General features: G+C 33.8%; 4 protein-coding genes across 4 annotated transcripts; 2 read left to right on the forward strand and 2 right to left on the reverse strand.

Annotated features, from left to right (window-relative positions):
• The first annotated feature begins 335 nt into the window (after positions 1–335).
• Positions 336–3,483, forward strand: LOC105167051 (peptidyl-prolyl cis-trans isomerase CYP19-4). Its single transcript, XM_011086607.3, has 8 exons — positions 336–541; positions 677–733; positions 856–931; positions 1,636–1,683; positions 1,783–1,806; positions 2,465–2,647; positions 2,793–2,868; positions 3,098–3,483. Exons 1-8 carry the CDS (start codon positions 464–466, stop codon positions 3,234–3,236), a joined length of 681 nt encoding a protein of 226 aa, XP_011084909.1. The 5' UTR covers positions 336–463; the 3' UTR covers positions 3,237–3,483.
• Positions 3,484–4,033: 550 nt separating this feature from the next.
• On the reverse strand, positions 4,034–4,711 carry LOC105167052 (uncharacterized). Its single transcript, XM_011086608.3, has one exon. The coding sequence runs from the start codon at positions 4,646–4,648 to the stop codon at positions 4,196–4,198; it is 453 nt and encodes a 150-aa protein (XP_011084910.1). The 5' UTR covers positions 4,649–4,711; the 3' UTR covers positions 4,034–4,195.
• Positions 4,712–8,833: 4,122 nt separating this feature from the next.
• On the reverse strand, positions 8,834–14,434 carry ATH9 (ABC2 homolog 9). Its single transcript, XM_011086609.3, has 12 exons — positions 14,172–14,434; positions 13,508–13,662; positions 13,294–13,419; positions 13,032–13,127; positions 12,837–12,937; positions 12,602–12,638; positions 11,667–11,885; positions 11,223–11,334; positions 10,505–10,596; positions 10,231–10,410; positions 9,766–9,879; positions 8,834–9,290 (listed from the first exon to the last, which is right to left on the reverse strand). Exons 1-12 carry the CDS (start codon positions 14,356–14,358, stop codon positions 9,090–9,092), a joined length of 1,620 nt encoding a protein of 539 aa, XP_011084911.1. The 5' UTR covers positions 14,359–14,434; the 3' UTR covers positions 8,834–9,089.
• A 2,815-nt stretch (positions 14,435–17,249) lies between these two features.
• On the forward strand, positions 17,250–20,517 carry LOC105167207 (uncharacterized). Its single transcript, XM_011086829.3, has 4 exons — positions 17,250–17,634; positions 17,767–18,050; positions 19,929–20,068; positions 20,278–20,517. The coding sequence occupies exons 1-3, from the start codon at positions 17,343–17,345 to the stop codon at positions 19,992–19,994; spliced, it is 642 nt and encodes a 213-aa protein (XP_011085131.1). The 5' UTR covers positions 17,250–17,342; the 3' UTR covers positions 19,995–20,068; positions 20,278–20,517.
• The last annotated feature ends 1,372 nt before the right edge of the window (positions 20,518–21,889 follow it).

Genomic DNA, 21,889 nt, shown 5'->3' on the forward strand with positions numbered 1-21,889 from the left:
GTAAAAAAAAGTTTGAACTATTTAATTCACTAAATATATAGATTTTTTTTTCAATTAAAAAAATTTATTAAATATTAATATACAAAATACTAAAAGAAGTTTTTTGAACTAAATATATATATATATATTATATAAGGACAATATTATTTAAAAATTTAATTGTAGAGAATAAGTGTTATATTTATTAATTTAGAGGATACGTAAAATAATTTCATGGGCAAAATGTATTTTACCCTTGATTTATTAAAATATAAAAATTTGTCGTTTTTATTTCAAAATAAAATAAATAAATAAAAAATGGCGAATTTATTTAATATGGAAACTTCTCTCCCATCGTCTGGACACGTAGTAGATTCATCGTATCAAAACATCCCAACACTCTGATTTCTACTCTTCCACTTCTCCTCTCTTTTACTGTTTCGCAATTTAATCCAACAGCGCCGATCACAATTCTGCCTGTGAGATGGCCAACACTAGAAGATTGCTTCCAATTGTGCTTTTGTGGGTTCTCGTTCTATTCGGAACCCTTGCTCTGATTTTGGTACCGTTTTCTCCCTCCCTTCTTTTTTCGGCTGATTTTGATTTTCCCCACTCCAGATTGTGCGTGGATTACTTTGTAAGACGCACTCATTTTATCGTTGTGAATTTGGAAATTTACATAAGTTTTGGATTTCAGAATCGGTTGAGCGACGCTGGGGTTCCATCCGAGCAAAACGCGATTGGGGATGGGAAGGTGGACAATAAGTTCTGGATCTTTCAACTGAAAATTGATAATTTTAAGTTCGCGTGAATTGTTATCTGTATCTTAGTTTCGTTGATTTATCTGTTGGGTGTTTTTTGTTGAATTTTTCTTAGGTGGGCACTTTGGCCGATGTAGATCAAGTAACGCATAAAGTTTACTTTGATATTGAAATTAACGGGAAACGCATAGGTATATCTTGTTGCAAATCTTTTTTTGCCAGTATGCTGTCATTAGCACGCATGGACCATGTTTTGGTTGAATACTTCTAGCATTTTACTCTCTTCTGATTTTAGTTTTTAGCTTTATTCTAGTATATTGTGTGCCTAGATGCGGCTTGCTGATTGCATATGTGCATGTTACATATTTGGACTGTGTTCTTCTAGCCAGTGCTTGTGCATGACAACTATTAATGCCATTGAGTGGCGTTAACTAGAACAGTTCTCGCCATTGCAATTGGCAGCCATGATCTGTATACCTGACCACTGCTAAAGCATGATTCAGCGACTGCTAGAATGTGATTCCAGATTCCTGCACTACAGAGTAGTAGTAGAGTGCTGGTCTCACTCTGAAATGGTTTGAAGTCAACTAAATACCGGAGCGCTTGAATAACATATTCCCCTCACCAGCAGTTGATACTCTAAGCTGCTGTCACATTGAAATTGTTAGATGTGATCCAAATGCCTAAATGCACTCTTGATAGCATGTTTGCCTACAAACTGCAGTTGATATTCTAAGTTGCTGATTGTCGTAGGGAAGTTATGAAGAGTTTCAAATGATATGTATGAATTAATGGACAAATAACAGTAAACCGAGCAATAATCTTATCAGATCATTGTGGCTACTGCTATTTTATATGGGAAGAAGCATAACCATACAACTTATGACATTTTCAGGTCGCATTGTGATGGGCCTCTTTGGAAAAACAGTACCTAGAACAGCAGGTAGCTTATCAAGTGAACCAAATTGAACAATTTGCTTCTATTTATTGTGCTTGTTTTTGCAAATGGACTTGTGCTTAACTTTTTCATTTTTGGTTGCAGAAAATTTTCGCGCTCTTTGCACGGGTAGCCGAGTAACATTTTCTCCCTTTTAGTGCTTTACTTCTGTTTTACAGCTAATGACATCAAGTAAGTTTGTTAAACATGTTCTGCAGTTTGGATATGGAATTTACACTAAAGTATTTGTGCATCTTGTTAGGTACAGTTTGCAGTCATGCAGTACTATCAGTATTTGAACGTGTCTTTGGATTAAACATATCAAAATCCGCGAAACTATTTGACTTCAAAAATTTGTGCTTCACATAATTTTACACATGCCCAAGTTAAAAAAGAATTGAAGATCATTTTGTATGCGACTTTAGAGTAGTACAATACGATCACCGAATATTAGTGAAGCACATGAAGTACTAGATGCTGAAGCAGAAGTTGATATTTTTGCAATTTGACTGTTGAGAACCTGATATGTGTGGTCTGAGCAAATGATAGTCACAATCAACCGTGACATACTTGTTTACAGATGGAGATTGGCATTTAAAAATGTTTAACAAATTCGTTCATTCTTGGACCTTTTCTTTATTTTTGCCAGAGCAGTTCTAAGATGGGATTCAGTCAGTCATGCACCCATCCGTTCTGTCCCTACTGTTAGTCTAGGTTTTTGCATAACGATAAGAGGAGCTGGGAAGCTTGTATGTCCTAATCCCCAGTGTACTTTCTTTTATCTCAGGTGAGAAAGGAATTGGAAAAAGTGGGAAGCCCCTTCATTTCAAAGGGAGTCAATTCCACCGCATCATACCAAGCTTTATGATCCAGGGAGGCGACTTCACCCGTGGTGATGGACGTGGTGGGGAATCAATATTTGGCGATAGATTTCCAGACGAGAACTTCAAGTTAAAGCACACTGGTCCCGGTGAGTATTTTCTGTAAGACATTTGCAGTGGCTCATTAATCGATAATCTGCCATGCATCCATTGTCGGAGTGAAACAAAACACAAGCTGAGCAATCTGGTAACCTTGTTCACCTTATTGTTGAAATACATATTTTCTCCTTACAGGAGTTCTCTCAATGGCAAATTCTGGACCGGATAGTAATGGATCTCAGTTTTTTATTACAACAGTGACCACAAGCTGGTAAGTAGACCTTATTTAAAACTTATATGAAAAAACCTGTGTGCGAACTGGATGAACACATAGACTGGTAATGGAGTTACATCTGACGCAACCTGTTATGCTCTACCATTTGTCTTTTCAATACCTGTTGCTCTTTATGCTATTTGTAGCTCGAGATCAGTAAGAGCTTTGTTATGTGTAATTTCCAAAGAACCTTGCTCTTGTTACATTTTTATGTCATGCTTTAAAGGTTGGATGGACGTCATGTTGTGTTCGGAAAGGTGCTCTCCGGTATGGATGTGGTGCGCAAGATCGAAGCAGAAGGAAAGCAGAGTGGTTCACCCAAAAGCACGGTTATTATTTCAGATAGCGGTGAATTGTCTCTGTAATCCTCATATTTGCTCTATGGACGTGTATGCTTCTGCATCCCCTTTCTCTCTATATATATTTAGGTAGTCCTTTAGGTCAGACAGGCAACTTCAGTAGTCAGTTGTTATGTTGCCTGTTTTTAGCTGGTAGGGGACATGTACAATTATACACTTGAAAAGCAAATTCACTCAAGTCATACCCTTCCATTGCTTGTGAACTATGATCCAGTATTTACTGAAATCTTACTGCGATTCAAATTTTCCTCAACATATTACAGGCCTTTGGGCAAAAGGATCAAGTGAATTATCACACATGCAGGCCGAGTCTGATCGCATTAAATATTTTATATACTGCCCACTGACCATCTGGTAAACCGAATGCTATTTTGCTTCCTTCCAAGCCCCACTAGAAAGAGAGTAAAAGTGCCTCCTTCTTACTATCTATCCAAAGCATATTCTCAATCGGCGAAGTCGCGCTGTGTTGAAAGTGGTAGACTGGCAACACAGCGGTAGACCTGCGCTTTTATCCAGTGAAGCACGAGAGCCCCCCTTCTCAGGCATTCAATCACGTAACATGTATATAATAAGATTTGTCAAATAGAACAGTCGTTTGAAATAGGGAACAAGGGCTGTTATTAATGCGTTTGGTAACTAAGAAAAGTGTACATGCAACTGTGTTAAATGTTTTTCTCACTTTTTAGCTTTAAAGAAATACTTTATACACATACTGTGTATATACATATTAGACAGTTTCTTTTCAGGTGAATATTTGTCACAGGAAAAACAAAATTGAGATAATGGCAAATAGAAAAGATGAATGATTAAAAATGAGTTGATCTTTATTTGGAAGATGCAAAACAGGAGCTGATATATACTAGCGATTTAGCACGAACATCGTATTCCAAATAACAAACATCGAAACAGGAAAGCGATGACAGAGTAACTGAACTTCACTTGCGAATTTCAATCACGTTCTTTCATCACTTCTTCCGCGAGGAGTTGCTCTTGGCGTCGCCGGAGGAGCCGTTCCGCTGCTGAACAACGTTGGAAAAATTAGACGACAGATCCGAGTAAAGCGAAACGACCTTGGAGATATTCCCATTGAGTTCCTGAATCAAGGTCACGTTCTTCACCAGATTGTCGTGGACTTTCGACTGGTGGTTCTCGTTCACCTGCTGAATCAGGGCTCTGTTCCGGTCCAGCACCGATTGGACTTGGCGGAAATTTTGGGTGAAGGCGGCCCAAACCGCCGGATCTCCGTCGTTTGAGTCGCAGTCAATTTCGTCGCCTTCACCAAAGAGAGGGCTATGGGGGTTGAGATTGGCGGTGGTGAGAGAGGTGGATCTGGGGGAGGTGTAACGGTGGCTGGAGGTGTTATCACCCATGCTTGAATCAACGGTGGCGGTGGCTGAAGAGGAAGCCGGCGATTGCATTAAATAGAGGAGATATCGAGATGGTTTCCCTCGTATTCAGTAAGTGGGGATTTGCTTATCTTGCAGCAGAACAGATCAGGCAGATGAGTCACTTAGGGACGACCTTACCTCTGCCCACGCGATTTCTTAGAGCGTGATTCTAACTCACAGGTACACTTTCATTTTTTTGAAAATACAAACACTAAACTTTATATTCAAAATCTGAGTAATATTTTTGAATTAAAAATAAATAACATTGATTTTTGTAATTTTAAAAATTAAATGGAATATTATATGCCATTCTTTTAACATTTATGTCTTTTTAATTAATTTTTTTTAAGGAGGATCAATATTGATTCCCTAAATTTATAAGTTTACTCAAATATACTCCTAATTAATATTTAAATTCTAAAGAAAATGACCTCTGAAGACTCTCATAAAGATTTTTCAATTGAAATTAATTAAGTATTCGGTCAATTTATAAGTCATCTGTACTCCCAATTATTTAATTACCGCCCAAAATGTAGTCAACTATTCGCATGTATATGTATAATACGAATTCCCATTCAAAATTTATAGGGTTAGGTTCAACTTAAATATTTTTTAAAAATATAAAATTATATTTTTTTTAGAAAAAAAATTAAAATTATACTTATCCCTAAAAATTCTCCCTTTACAACTAAATTCTTCTATTAGAGTTTGGATGAAAATACTGGCATCAGTAAAATGTTACGTAAAATATTATAATAAATTATTGTTCATGAAATATATTTATTAGATAGAAAGTAGCTGTTGATGAATACAAAAGGTAGTCATCTTTTGGTACTTTTCTTACTTTCGATATATGGGATAAAAATTAGCATTAGTGTTGTATCTATTTTCTGAAAGTATCTTGTTCATATACTTCATCTGTGCTTCAAAAAATAGATTCAGCATATTTCACACCTGACCTCATTTATGTAAAGTAAAAAAGATACAAAAATGACTAACTTTTTAATTCATAACTCAAATGCTATAATTCATGAATAACATTCTATTATAATTACACTATTTTGGCTTTATATATATTATATTTACCCCTTTTATAAGTATAAAAATATTAATAGGGGAATGTAAAATGAGAAATAAAATTTGAAACTTCATATAGTATTTTTCGTCCAAATCCTAATGAGAGGGGTTAGTTGTAAACAGAGATTTTTTAAGGGAGTGTAAGTATAATTTCAAAATTTTCTAGGAAAAAAGTAGAATTTTGTATTTTTATAGAAGGTCTAAGTGTAATTAACTCAAATTTATATGATAATACAATTCAACCTAATAATTAAAAAACTATACAAATTTGTTGAAGCATGAGAGAATTACTCTGTATTGATTATAATTATCAAGTAATTTGGAGATAATTATTTTACAACAATTTAATATCTTTATAAATTATTAAAGAAAATGTAAAATTTTCTTAAAATATAATCAGTTAATAGTGATAAATAATTTGACATAATTTTCCAAGTTATACCTAATTAGTTATTGCAATTAATTGATTTGTCGGGAAGCAAAATTCAAAGACGGTTAAGTGCACGCGCTGGAGGGAGCAGTATGACGGCTTGTGAATGGAAAATATCTTGAGATATTTCTCTTAGAATACTGAAAAAGTGCAATGACCTTTTGCTCTTTTTGGCCAGCGCGGCAGTGTTTGACTTCGCACGACATCGTTTTTGCTTCAAAGTGAAGATTTCCTTTGCAGAATATATTTTTACTATTATTAAAATTACTAAAATAGTTCATCAAAAAAATTTAAAATTACTAAAATAATATTGTAATACTGTTAATGTTCGTCCACTAATCACAATGAAAATTCTAGCCCACGTTAGGTTGTTCGAACCTGCACCAATAACATAACATGTACAATACACTTACAGTATGATTGATATTTAAGATTTAAGTTATCAAATAATATGATAAATATATCACACTTATTTTCAAATTACTTTAATTTAACTTAAATTCAATTTGAATAAGAATTTTTCAATCACATCAAACATCTTTCTGTTTTGCTTAATCTATATATTCTTTTTTCCATTTATTGAAAAAAGAGGCCATAATATGAACACTCTTGTGAAAAATTACAAATTTAAATGGTGCTACTTGTATTTTGTTCATATTTGTCTATAAACAACTTACAATTTTTTATTATTTGTGGGCCTTGTATGAGGGATACTAAGGGTATGAGTACTTGACATTTCATTTTGTTTCATTTCAATGTGAAAAAATAAAATGAAACGTATTCAATTGAGATTAGATATTTTTTTGAGTATGTAACTGAACGTGTAATAATAGTTGATATGATATTTAAAAAGTATTGTATAAAGAATATATATGTAATGATTATAGTCCATGTTATATTTCTTTTTTTTAGAATAGTGAAATATGTCTGAATTATATTTTGAAAAGGATTTTACAAATAATGCCTGTAAAGGCAAAACAGCAATTTTGTGCTGGTAAGTGGGGAGTAGTAGTTATTATATTAATAGGGAAGGAGCATTTATGCAAAAACTTATATTCTTTGTTCTTGAGGAAGCATCCGCCCCTAGATAAGATTCCCATTATACAAGGAAGGAAATTCTTCACGAATCCAATATCTATCCACTATATTCATAAAGTGCTCATCATGGGCCCCTTTTTTTTAAAAAAAAATTATAAGAATAAATTTTATTTTTTGGTTCTGACTTTTCATTTTAATCCCTATCTTTCAATTTCTTTAATTTAGCCCCTCTAACAATTTTCAATCGCCAATTTGTGGTCAAAATGCAATTTTACTAAAACACTATTTTAAAACTTTTAACTCGTTTGAAATAAATTATTCTGATCCCTCACTTTGTCATTTCGATTTCAATTCAGTCCCTTGCTCTCAGATTAAAGACAATTTGAAAGTTTTATTTTTTTAATGTAACTTTTTTTTTTGGGGATAAAGATATTTGCACATATACCGTGTTAAGGAAAATTCAATTTTATTTTCGATGTATGAATATAACTATGTTCTAATAGTTGCTTAATTGTTCCACTTGGATACTTTTTAGGGTAAAATTTTTATTATCATGTAATACTCAAAATATTCAAATAAGTCCTTGTGATAAAAAAAAAATTATGTATTTGAACATAAGTTTGATGTTGCAATGATAAAAATACCTTTTTTAAATCAATGGCCTATATTTAATCTGATTTAAATTCGTACTCATATTTTAATCATATTTATCAAAAATTAAAATATATTATTTTAATATATATATATTTGTATGTATATATTCTACCTCTAGTTTTCTTCTCTTCTCATAAATTCGCCGTCCGACTACCTTTGGGAACAAGCTTACCACCGTTAGAAAGCCTGTTTAATGGAAAGCATTTTGATACCTCACACACTGTGAGTTATCTCAATTTTTTCACTCAAAAAATCATATTCCGTGCCCCCCATCTTCTATCATTTTTTTCTTCGCCATCCAACCACCTCTCGGTGCATGCTTACCACCATTGAAAAGCTCGTCCAACGACAAAAGGGATGATGATGAAGAAGACGTTATACACAAAAGGGAGAAAAACGTGAGAACCCTAAAATTGGCCTTCATTGTAAATACCACCCTAAATATCAAATTAGGAAAGCATTTAATGTGATTTGAGCCTAAAATTTATGGGATCACTTCACTCCCCACATCTACCAAATACTAATATGAGCTGTCAGAGAATTTGGTAGAAACGTTGTTTTCATTAGGTAATAACCTACTACTACTAAAATGCCCGAAATTTGAATTTGAAATTTAGAGAAAACACGACTTTTTCAAACTATGACTCTCTTTAGAATCACAAACAAACTATAAGCTTATATTAGATATTAAGCTTCACTTTATTTGTTACAGAAAAAGGTAGTCGAACTATAAATATATAATTACATAGGTCTGCATAGTCGGAAATTCGTATATTGCACATATCCCCTGTGACACACTATTACAACGAGAAGAATAGGTACAACAGTCTGACACAAACTACCAAATGCAGAAAAATTATAAACCAGAGTAAATTTCTGGTTCAAATCCTAGACGCCCTCTCGACAATGGCTGTGACAACAGCAGAAACCATACAAACCAGACAGCACTAAAGTTCTATAAACCATTTAGCCTCATCGATTATATATCTGAAGAATGGATGGACGATAAAATAAACTAGAGAAATAATAGTCTGACGTTTTGCTTTTGCATTGGCTAACATTCCAGTCGATAGTTTACAATTGAATGGCCCTTGTTTGGGATTTTACAACAGCAAGCATCAATTTGATGCAATTATACATGTAATCTGTTGATAGAAATGGCAAAAAAACACTTGTTTATTAGAAAAGAATCAACACTTGTTTTCTACACCTGAAAAATAATTGGAGTTCTTTTTCCAAAATGAATCAATCTATGCGAAACCTGATCTGTTCTCATAATGTCAAAGTTTTCTGAAGTTTCAAAAGCCATAGTGCAATCTGCATTGCAAACAACCGAGCCTCTAAACGAAGCTCCTCAAACCACACAAGAAGCCGAGAAAGAAGGGACCTGCTCTGCAACAATTTTGACTCGATAACTGCTTCAGAAGAAACTCTTCCAACAATCAAAAATGTCTCAAGAGAAGAACCTTCCAGCTGTTTAAGAACATAAAGCTGCTTGTCAGGATCAAGAAGAGTAATGTACTCAAACTCATAACTTTGCCTTGTTGTACAACAAGATCCTAAATTACACTCCGAACAGATGCAAGAGAAAGGGAAATTGAGGATTGCATATAGCTGCTTTATGGTAGGTCACGAAAAGCATGGGCTAAGTGAAATTTTCAGAAGAGAAGGGTTAACCAGAAAAAAACAAAGAAATTGAAATGGAATGGTTAAAGAACATTTATTTGTTATAAGACTGCAAATAGAAACTCATTAATATCTGAGAGATGTAGGCTTTCAGCTATTCATAAATATAGCTAAGCATGCCACATTGACAACCTCGACTAAAATAATTATTTGGCAGCAGAGTACTATTCTTGGACAGCTCCAATTTCAACAACTGCATGCATCATGATGTGCAGGCAGAGTATTAAGTCTATATCTCAGAAGTTATAAGGACATTACGTACCAGCGCTCTATTAACCGCACGTAGGCAGTCATTTGTTTTTAGCATTAAAAGAATAACACGAGGGAGTCTCCTCAGAAGCTCTGTGATTTGTGGAAAATATTGCGAAGCATACATCTGCAAACAAAGAAAGAAAGAGAAAAGCTCTATCAATCAGGAAATGCAGGTGCCAAACAAAGGAAATTCTAAGCATCGGTAATAAATAGACCTTCCCAAATTCAAAATATATACTTCACAGACAGCTCTGGATAAGCTTAACATAATAAAGATGCATAATTCTTATCCAGAACTTTCAGTTTGAAGATAGTTACATATAGCATAGGAAAGAAATTTAAACTAAGATTTGCCATGATAATCATCATTACTTCCAAATGCAACAAGAACCAAATCCAGACAAACTGAAGAATAATCCTTGAAGATTTTGAGAAACCTGTGATCTCTAGAACAACACAGTTTAACATGTGGTACCTGGAGTTCTGAACGATCAGTATCAGTGCCCTTGACAACCAGATGATCCACAGCTGGATCAATGACTTTATTCCATGGCCTCATTGTAAGAATACCAGCAAACAGCACATAAAGATCCTCTCCAGCACCTATTTTGACACTATTTTCTTTAATTGCATTGGCATCAGAAAATACCAGACCCTGCAAAGTATGTTAAGGGATAGTATCACCAAGGGAGACTCAGGCTGAGAAACACCATAAGAGAGCCAGGCATTTTAACAGAAAACACAGGCACCTTCCACAGGGAAGCATAGTTAATTCGCATGGAGGAGTCAAGTTCCTTGTATAAACCATGGTCTAGCAATACCAACTGTGGTTTTTTCTTTCCTGCGCATGAGAAAGGCAAGAAATTATCGAGTTAAGCCAATTAACCAATTTCAACTAAAACAATGGGTAACTTGGAAGACAGAGAAAAGCAAGAAACAAGCTGTAATGCGCCTCAAATTCAAAAAGTGTGCAGGTGCAACTTGAACCACATAAAGTATCAAAGGATACCAACTGGTTGCTATTATTCAACAATAATGAATTTGAAGCAGGGTATTGATTAATCAAGAGCAACTAAAGTATCTGCCTTATGTGATTACATGTGTTCAAACACATGCAAGTTTTACAGTCTCCGTTAAGGTTTAGTACATAAGATCACATATAGGTGCTTACAAACCAGCGAATGTGGGAGAAAGAAAAAAAGTATAATTGTATTACCACTAACCTTAGCAGCGCTTGTTTTTATTGAGTGGTGTGGGAAACATGAGTTTGCTTAAGGCTATTACCAAAAAGTCTTCACCAAAAGAATCAAAATGCAGATTGCATGCAACCAATATGCAAGAAATAAGGAGGCGGCTATAAGGATACTGATATACATGTACATCAATTTCAGTGAGATCAATTAGATTAACTCTGTACTTAAAGATACCAAGAGGGATGCATGTTTGCATACTGAAAGAATGCCTCACCAAAAATGCTTCTACTGCCAGAAGGCAAAGGGCGAACCAGCACATTCGCAGCATGTGGATCACAGTGCACAAAGCCATGTTTAAACATCATCTCAGCAAAAGCTTGACTTAACTGCATACGGTAGAACAAACATCTTATCATATTAAGCAAGAATACAGAGCATATTTAAGACAAGGACATTAAAAGACTATTCAAGTACTTAAGCTTAATAATTGAGCCATTGATATCATCAGTCAATTGACAACGGATAGCAAGTTCAATATCAATGCTGCAATGGCTCTTTGATATTGCATAGCTGAAATATAGAATGAGTGGATGAATGAAATTCAAGCAGCTATGGTACAAGAGCATCTAAAACAGAAGGATAGTTTTCTAACAAAAGTCTGATCTCTCTTTTGTGGCATCATATCACTGAATTTGATAGAGGAAACACATAAACTTACCAATGTTGACACTTCACTTGGCCGAATACCGAGCTTCTCAATGGCCCGACAATCATTTACTTGTGCTCCATCAATAAATTCCATCACCAACAACTTGGAGGTACTTAAGTTCCAATGCACTTTAGGAGCATAAACGTATTCTGCAATATGTGGAGACAACCTCTGAAAGTTATCCATACACTTTATGCTGTTCTTGGCCTCAATCAAGAAATCTAACTCCTGAGAAGTTCATTTAACTTATCAAACAATTGTTCTTGGAAGTGATAAAGATTACAACAAAACGCACCATCAAAAAAGAGATTGAACAACCAGAGTAAACTGTCAAGAAAATTTTTCCAAGAACTGGAAAGAATTATAAAAGAATAGGGCCCTTGGGATGATGCAGAAACCAACTGAAACAACAATATTGCATGTAGAAGCAACACAAGATCCAATGCATAATATTATTAACTATTACTGAAAAAATCACATTTTAAACTGGGTACATTGGAATTGATAATAATAATAATACTATATGAATGAGCCTAACTAGACATGCAGAAAAACTAACAATTTGGAATTGCTGACCAAGTTCAGTGGAAATTTCGGTCTAGTAGATGAAAAACATGAAAGATATACAAAGGGGAGCAGAAAACGGAGCCTACTCATGTTCAAAAGCTTATGACAAAACCAAGGGTGCAATTTGAGCCAAGATGCGCCACATGTTACACAATCTTTTAATTCCACACCAAATTGTTATGATATTCATTGTTGGGCTAGTAAAGATATTGCTTGTAATTTTTTTGGCTAGCAGATAAAATAATATTCAGTGACAACAAAAGGAGACACACATCACAAATAATATGAAATACCCTGTATACAATTACTGAAGTGAGACAGCAGATTTCATTGGACATAAGACAACAAAGAAACATTAGTACAGCTCAGAAAAAAACCTTGGGTAAACTTTCCTGCACTTCATCAACCAACCACCTGCACAAAAACTTAAAAACTCAATCTTTCAATGGGTTTAAAAGAAAACAAAAACAAAAGGGAAAACAGCGCAAACCATTGTACAACATATAGTATTATGTATTCACTATCGGTTAAACTCTAAAGGCAACTCCATAACCATCAATAATTGAAAAGCGAAAACCTTAAGAAAATGTCTTGATAAAATTCATTTTAGACCTGTAATCAAAGGAAGGAAAGAACCGATGCAAGGTGTTTACAATTAACTCTACAGTTGCATAATCTGCTGCTGCAGTGTCCGTCATGTGAGTATGCTGAACCTGAAATGGAGTCAAATAACCGGAAAATGAGGAGAAGATGACACTCATTAAGTCATCAAGACTACATGAGCACGAAGGTTGAATTTTTTGACACCTTTACAGCAACTTTTTGTCCGTCATGAGTTCGGGCAATGTGAACCTGTGCTAAAGAGGCACTTGCTATGGGGATCGGATCAAATTCATCAAAGATCTATCAAGAAAAAAGTTTTGATCAGCTGTCTAGATGATAAGAGGACCCTGTTAATGAGAGATACAGTTGTTTGTATCCATATACCCAAAATCAAGTTAATGCTCGTTTTGACCTGGAAGAACTATATGAGTTCCAACCGCTATTTGAAATGAATGAAGACACTTACTTCATCAGGTGCCCCTCCAAGCTCTTTCTTGAAAACTTCAAGCACTTGGTCATATGATGACACTGGGCATCTATTCAACAAGGATTCTCGCATTATCTTTACATACTCATCTGGAACCAAGTATTCCTGAAAACAAGGCCAATTTAATGAAGTCCTGAGTTAAGCATTACATCTAAAACCAGTAACAACAAAGAACTGCGTGAGAACAGCATACCAGCTGACTTATATGCTGTCCTAGCTTGATGTATATCCCACCATTTTTAAAGCAAAGTTCTTGAAGCCTAAGTGCGCTCCTGGTGTGAACTTCACGTTTTGCTCTTTCCCTTTCTATGCTACCCTCCGGCAGTCCCCAGAGTGAGTATTCATAATCTGAAAAGAAATTACAAACCGTAATATCTCCTTATAATGCTGCAAGCATTAGTCACCAAAGTCCCATTACTTAGTAGACCAATGAAATGTTTCCATTCTTAAATTTCATATTTAGAATTTTTACTATCTAGAAACATACCTCATTTGTTTTGCCATCTTTCCATCAGAATATAAATTGCTCTTACTTCTACTACTTCGACCATCCAATCATAATTCTTAAAATATTCAACTAAGAAGATAAAATCCAAATACAACTTCAGAAAAACACGTGTTCTTCATGAAAATGAGTAAAGAGAAATTAATCCAAAAGCATTTCCATGTCTACACAAAAACCAGGAGAAAATGAGCTCAATTTTGGAAATGCTGGAAGCTTCTCTCAAACCTGGGAGGAGGGAATATTGTTTTCTTCTGATATATCAGACAAAACGTCCAGTGGAACTAACGAGTATAAATTGCTTCAAAGAAAATACGTAAGCGAACTTTTTGAAGATAACAGTAGCCAACCGTACCGAAGGCAATAGTGGCGGCGGTGGCGGCATCGCGCAGGAGGCGGATGGGAACGGAGGTAGAGAGCTTGAGTGCAGAAGCCGGGTCCTCGGAGTTTGCAATAGCCACTGCTCCGGCGCCGGCTCCTCCCACCGCAGTAACGGCCAAAAGTAGCTTACCTTTGGCGCGCCAAAGCGATCTCGCTGCCATTCTCTGTTCGAATTCGGTTTTCCTTGTCCTACTTTTCTTTTGTTGGGAATTTCGAGGAGCAAAGGGGGGAAGTTCGAGAAGCTGTTTAACTTTTGACTTCTTACAGTGGCCCCAATATTACGGGTTATTACATTTTACACCCCTAAAACATAGTATTAATGGCACATTGCAACATTCGTTAAGATTTGTCATAAAAAATCATTTTAAGATAAAAAAAAAAAGTTATCAAAAAAGAAAGGCTAAAATTTCTTATTGGGTTATTCTGGAATTTCATCATATTTTATTTAATTTAATATTTCTCTTTTCTTTTATAACTTATATGATTCATTCATAGAAATCTCCACAATTCTTATCATTTTGTCATTTTTATATCTGTATAATGTAACATTGAACATTACAAGGTAATTGGTTGATGCAAGTAGAAAGTATGTCACGGCCAAATTTCAATTTGCAATGATGGATTTGAAAACAAGTTTCATTAGTTATTTGGACAACTCAATAGTTCCGACATAATACTTTTTTTGAAAAATTTTATATTTGAATCTCATGTGTGTGCATGTTGGATGTGTGAGTATAATATATATATATATATATATATATATATTCATATTTGATGGGCTTACTAACCTAAGCCCTAACAATTGGTATCATAATTAATCTTCTTTGATGCGGATGGGCTTATGGGCTTAGAGCTACACAAAAGATACCAAATCCAGTAAGGAGGCCTTTTTTAAGGAAAAGGAAAAAGAGAGAAAAATCAAAATGATCTGCACCAACTCTCAATAAGAAGTTGGTGACATTTGACTAAAAGTTGTACAAAGGCTTTTACCAAAAATTTTGACTTCACATCAGCAAAACTGATACGAATTTCTCAACTTTTTACTAGTTTCAGTAAGACCATGTTTGGGGGAAAAAGACTAACACTTTTTGTGCTTAAATTATGAGAATCATGGAGTTAGTGACAAAAGCAATGAGATAAGTATGAAGCTCTTATATAAACTATTCACAATTATCATAAGTTTGGATATAAGCCTAAGTTATGAGAATTTTCAATTTAGGGGGAGTTTACTAGCAGGTTCCTACTTTGATATTTGAAAAACGTTTTAATAATTCAACAACACAATTGTGCTATTCATGTTGTCTTTTTTTGTTTTAAAATGTTGATTATTGCGTTCTAATTAATTAAGCAATTTCTAGGTTAGACGATCGACATTGAGTTATAGATATAACCACGCAACACTCAAATAAATTTTCTCTAAATTAATATTTCAGTTAATTTATGATTTGCGATCAAACTTCAATATGGACATATGGTTCGAAATGGAGGATAACAGATACGTGCTAGCAAGTGGCCTTTTCTCTTAAAGAGCTAACAGAAAGTTACTAGAGGATCAAAATTAGTGAACATTCCATAATTAATGGGTTAAAAGTGTAAATATTCTAATTTACTGGATGAAAATAGTATTTTTGAAGTAGATGAGCTTTCTCAACAGTTTTATCTAACTCTCAAGTTTACTGCAAATCATATAAAAATTTTATGTGTAAATTATTCTAGAGAATATAAATTTTGTACTTTAGTTTTGAAATAACGAGATGTATTTAATAGAGTTTTTTTTTTTTAATTATGACAAGTATTATTTTTTGAGGAGTTAGATTTACTATCCTGACCAGTACTCTATTTCAAGAAATATTGTTCAAACTCTTTATTTAACAAATTTAATGATTTGGGTTTAAGACTCTCCTATGGGAGGTTCCATATTTGAATATTGAATGTATGCGTATGAGAAACAATGAAGTAGAAGAACTGTTCATACTGTATTGAGAAGGGTATTGAAGTAATTTTCTTTCAACTTGCCTTTCCATGACCACGACCATACGGTGGATTCAGATAATTACATACACGCTACATTTTACGTTTGGTGTATTGGATCGATGTATGAATGTATTATACATATATTGTTAATTTTAGAATCTAAAGTATGTGGCAATCATTCACCTATCCAATATATTATACGTTCAGTTGAATATTTACAATTCGAATTCAGAAAACACGTGTCATTTGAATACCATTTTAGTCTTTATGTGATGAATTTTAGCTAAATGAGATTGAAGAAAGTAACATTTAAAAATCGCTGGAGGCATATAATTTTAAGCTTTTTACCTATAAATTACAGCCAAGTTAATAAATGTTAATTATAAAGTCTCAATCTTATAATTAATTTGAACGAAATTTCATTTTGACAAAACAGATACATATGAAATGGTCATATCCTAAAGAGAAAAACTTGGCCATTAAGAATGTAAAAATATATATAAATTATTGAGTAGCCATGTTGGTGTTTCTTGTTCTTGTATGTATACATATATATATATATATATATTTGTGTGTGTACATGTGTCTCTTAATTATGAGCATGAGAGGTAAATTCTTGGTAAGACAAATGGAAAAGACCGCCTCCGACAAGTAAACTAAATGTCAACATAAATAAAATAGATTATTTTTTGGTTATTATTGAGAAAATAATTAATTATGAATAGTAGAAGAAACAAAAATACAATAATGAGGTTACTAATAAAAAAAAAATTAAAAAAAAATGGAAGTACAAATTAGTTACAGGTAGCCCAAATCTACCAACTTATAGGCAAATTAATGAGATTTTAACCCTAATTAACCGTCTAATTGACATTACAAATTCACTAGCTAGTAATTAATTGTCTGAAATTTCTAGTTTAAATTAATACAATCGTAGTTGATTGTGGCCAAGAAGTTTGTCAGGTATTGCAGTTAAGTCCACACAAGAACACAAGAGAGAGATGGAGAGAGAGAGTGTGTGTGTAAAGACATACTAAAAGCCTCCTCTATTTGACCAATACAACTTCCTCATGTAAAAGATTCCAACTCCCATTGCATTTTCCAACCCCTCTTTATTTTCTCCATCTATATAATAACTTTCCCACCATATTTCTCCACCCCCCAAAACATCATGGGATTCTCCAAAGAAGATAAAACATTGCACAAAATGTCACTTCTAATCCCAAGATGGATCAAAACCCTCTTCTTCTTGATCACAATGATCATATCCTTACTCTTATTCTCAGCCCCCATTCTTCTCGTCATCGCCGACGCCCTCCTCCCTTCCGCCTTCCTCTCCGCTTCCCTCTCGCCCTCCTCCCTCACCCTACATACCTTCTCGTCCCACCTCAGAAACTACGACTTCCGCTACTCGCTCATCGATATCCCCCTCGTCTCCATCGCTCGCTCAACCATCATACTATGTAAGTGTATATATAAACTTCTAGACGAGATGGTCATTTCAATCAAATTTAAAAAGAAAAAGTAGCCTTATTCTCTTTTTTGTCTCTTTACAAATCCAACTAACTATTACGTCATGTTTCTTGATCTTTTAGGTGTTTATACCTTTTGCGACGGGCCAAGGCTGTCGCGGGGTCCCTACCTGGCGGTGGCAACCGTGTGCGCGGTGGTGTCGCTGGTGTTCGTGTCGTTGAAGGCTTCATATATATTCATTGTTAATAGCAATAGTTACATCATGAGAGGTGGATATGTTAAGGCAATGGAGGTGGCGATGTTCGTTTCTTCGCTAGGGCTGGCGATCGGGCACGTCGCGGTGGCCTACCGGACTAGTTGTAGGGAGAGGAGGAAGCTGCTGGTTTACAAGATTGATGTTGAAGCTGTAAGTCAAATATCATCCTTTCCCTTTCTTCCTCACCTGAGCTTTAAAGGGCTCTCTGGTCATTTCATAATATTTGGCTTAGAATTTTTTATTTTTTCTTTCATTGGGTCGAATTTGATCAAATCAAAATCACATATAAAATAAAATACTTAGTAAGTGAATAATGTATATAATTTATAATAAATGTAATTAATAATTTTTATTTTAATGTGAAATATGGGGGATTATATTTATAGGGATGCAAGTTGGGGTTGGTGGGCCTGCGACTGCGCTGTCTGAAGATGACCATAAATCAATTGGGGGGGAGGGGGGGGGGGTGTTACAGTTCCAGTGGTTGATCTCACGTTGGGAGGAATAGTTAGGATCGTTCCATGTTCATTTATCTTCTAGAACATGCCCAGGAAACCTGGCAACACTTAGAAATTCGGAGTGAAAACTAAGAAAATAATATTAGTGATAAAATTTTATGAGAATTATTATTATTTTATATATAATGAGTGATAAAAATTTTCATTTCGTCATAATAGTTATTTTAAAAAAATTTATGAGTAAAAATGATTATATAGGAATTGTAATTATAAACAACAATCGGAACATAAATATATAATGACAGCTTAGTGAAAATATGAATAATTTATAACTATACATGCAACGCTCCTTATAAGTATTGACAATTTAAAACTAATTCTTGAAACTACTTTTTTTTTTTTTCAAAAAAAACTAATGATGACAAATTAAAGTTTTTTATAGAACTTAAGATATATTGTTTCTCATAATAATATTATTTTTGCTTGTAGTGTATTTTAATTAGGGTCTGGTGAAAAATTAATTTAATTTTAAAGCAATCACAATAATTGTATATTGTGGGTCATAGTTAATTTTCAATATTAATAATTCTCCTGGAGAGCCTGGAATAACATATGATAATTTATAATTTTTATTTAAGAATTGAATTATAGTAATTGTGTAGTAAATTAGGCAATTTGTAGTTCAGGTAGGCATTAAAACTTCCTTAAATTTGTGGTCATGAACGAATACTTCAATTCAAGGAAAGAGGACACTGTGAATTAATATTTAATTTTGATTGGAAAATTTTGTTTGGTTCATTAAATTACATGTCAAAAATCAGGGGTACTGAAGGTTGGGAGGGGGACAGCTACATCTACTCCTAATTACATCGAATTTTCTGTTGTAAAATCTTATTTCATCTTTTACTTTATTTTATATACAGATCCCATGTGTATATAATCTTTTCATAAAATAAATAATGATGTTATCCTTATATACGTAGGGTGTATATGTTGAATGGAGTAGACGATAAAATAATATTCGTAATAAAAAATCAAAATTCACATCTCACATACCTTAAACTATTACATCAGTATCAACAAACTGCACAATTCATTTGTATTCAATCAATTAATTATGTTTAGTCCCTACATAGGTGAAAGAGAGACATACAAGTCATGACTTAAATTATTACACTTGATTTTGCCTAAAAATATTTATTGGGATTAGACTTTCCGCACTTACTATAAGTATTAACTACCGTCGGGACCCCTACACAAAAAGAACGTGTATACAGGATTTTTCTTTATATGCATAGAGTGCGAAAAGACTAAACGATGTGAATTATGTTGTGTCAACAGTTAAACTTATATTATACTGATGTGACATAATTTATATTAGAAACCAACAAAAAATTCCACACTCTTGTTCGACTCATCTTAGGACCGAATAGTAGCTTCGACCTGAACTAAAGGATGACATATTCGAGAAATGGAGATGTCATAAATTTTGATGATCTTTTTTACGATCCTTTTTTATAGGCATGAACGGTTTGGGACTTTATCTTAACATGATGTCACATGGGTGCAGGTGTCCGCATGCAAGAACGGGTTTCCTAGATATCACAAAATACTCCAAGAAGCAAGAACACAGTAAAACAAATAAACAAATAATTTTATTTATTTGTTTTCTTGTGACAGATTCCAAATTTCTCCTGAGTCAGATTTCAGGTAATTAATTTAATTAAACATTGCTAATCTTTTTCTTAATAAATGTGTATTTGTTTGTTTGTGGGCTTAATTTATTGATGAACCCATGTGAGCTACACCTAATCACATGTACAAAACCTAACTTTTGTTCTTGCTTAAATTAAACTAAAGTATAAATTCATTTGTACTATGCGTAGTTTTAATTGATTCTGGCCTTTTCCAACTGACAGATTTGTCCGAAGGATATCTGGAGGCTGATGGTCAGAGAAATACAACCGTAGACGTAGATGATCAGGAGTAGATATTGCATTTTTGTACAATGTATACGTATAAATGTATAGTACTGTCGTTCTTTGTCTCGATACTTTGGCAGCAGGCCGAGGAAAGGAAGTTGTGTTTTTAACATGTAAATAACATAGCATTGTCAAATGTTGTCTTCCAACTTGTTTTGAGATATCCTTTTATTCATATATCTCTCTCTTTTAAGATGCAAAAATATTTGGATCAGAGCTATAAAATAAAGCACACTGAATGGGGATCGGAATACTAATTACAACAGCATCAACATATTAATAGAGATAATGGAGCATACAATTTCTGATAACATTGAATCAACATGCGTTAGTATGAGTTTATGCTGCTGGGGTTGACTTCTAACATGGAAGAAGTATGAAATATGTTGAGAGAAAAGAGATTATATCCAACTCAAACATAGCATCCTTCTAATTAATCTAAAACATAAAAAAGAAAAAAAACACAGATGCTCCCAAAGCATCAACTCTCCACTTGTGCATTTATACAAACACATGCAAGGCTGTACATATTCTTGATCTCGATAGAGATACTGAAGAGAATCCCATATATATGTATCTCAACAACTAAACCCTAATAAGCAGCAGTTGCCAACCAGCACACACAAATTATATTCTGCCCACAGCTCACCCTGATTCTTTCTTTGATGAATAATTTTACAGGTCATATGTCCACACAATTGCAAAGGTAATGATGATGACCAAGAACAGGTAAGAGAAGAAACATTAAATAAGTTATCCATGATGTTATAACTAGAGGGTGTACCACAAAATGAGGTCCCCATCAGCCATTCAGATCAGTCTTTGGAAAACTCATGAGCTAAGTGGTGGGGACTTTGTTTGGTGGTTTGATTGGATGACAACATGTATATGGTCCACAACTCATTTTGGGAGAGCTGCATACTCACAACTCGTTGGTCCGATGATAAGTAAATCGAATTTTTGTTGATGAGCAATGTTTTGAAATTTTAGAATTATAAGTTTAACTTTTTTATTCTCGTCCCAAACATCATTAATCCCATCAACCCAAATAAATATATGTTTCTTAAAATTCTTTGGTTTCAATTAACTCAAAAATTCAAAACTGAACATCCAAATCAATTATTTACCACATTGATACTTAGAATTGACCAAAAACAAGTTTACTAGACCAGAGAGAAAAAAGGAGGGGGGTTGTAATTTCACAAGCTATACCAAAAACAAACACTATGTTTGTTTTCATTTTTAAATTATTTTCGAGACAAGTTAAAACATACTCAATGTTTGTCATCATTCAAAAATATCTTATTTAGGTGTTTTTAACTATTTTAGCATAAATATATATATACATATATATATATATAAAAGATATGATTTGACAATGAATAGTAATTTTTGTCTCCCAAAACAGAACATTAAACATATAATACTTATTATAAATTATCTCCAAAAATAAATCCAAACATACATATTATCTCTAGCATACACTTATTTATCTTTATTTTTCTCTCTCTCTATCTCCATAAAATACAACAAGACACTCAGAAAACAA

Source organism: Sesamum indicum, linkage group LG7, assembly GCF_026168435.1.
Source record: "Sesamum indicum cultivar Baizhima isolate 11 linkage group LG7, ASM2616843v1, whole genome shotgun sequence".
NCBI classification, from domain to species: Eukaryota; Viridiplantae; Streptophyta; class Magnoliopsida; order Lamiales; family Pedaliaceae; genus Sesamum; species Sesamum indicum.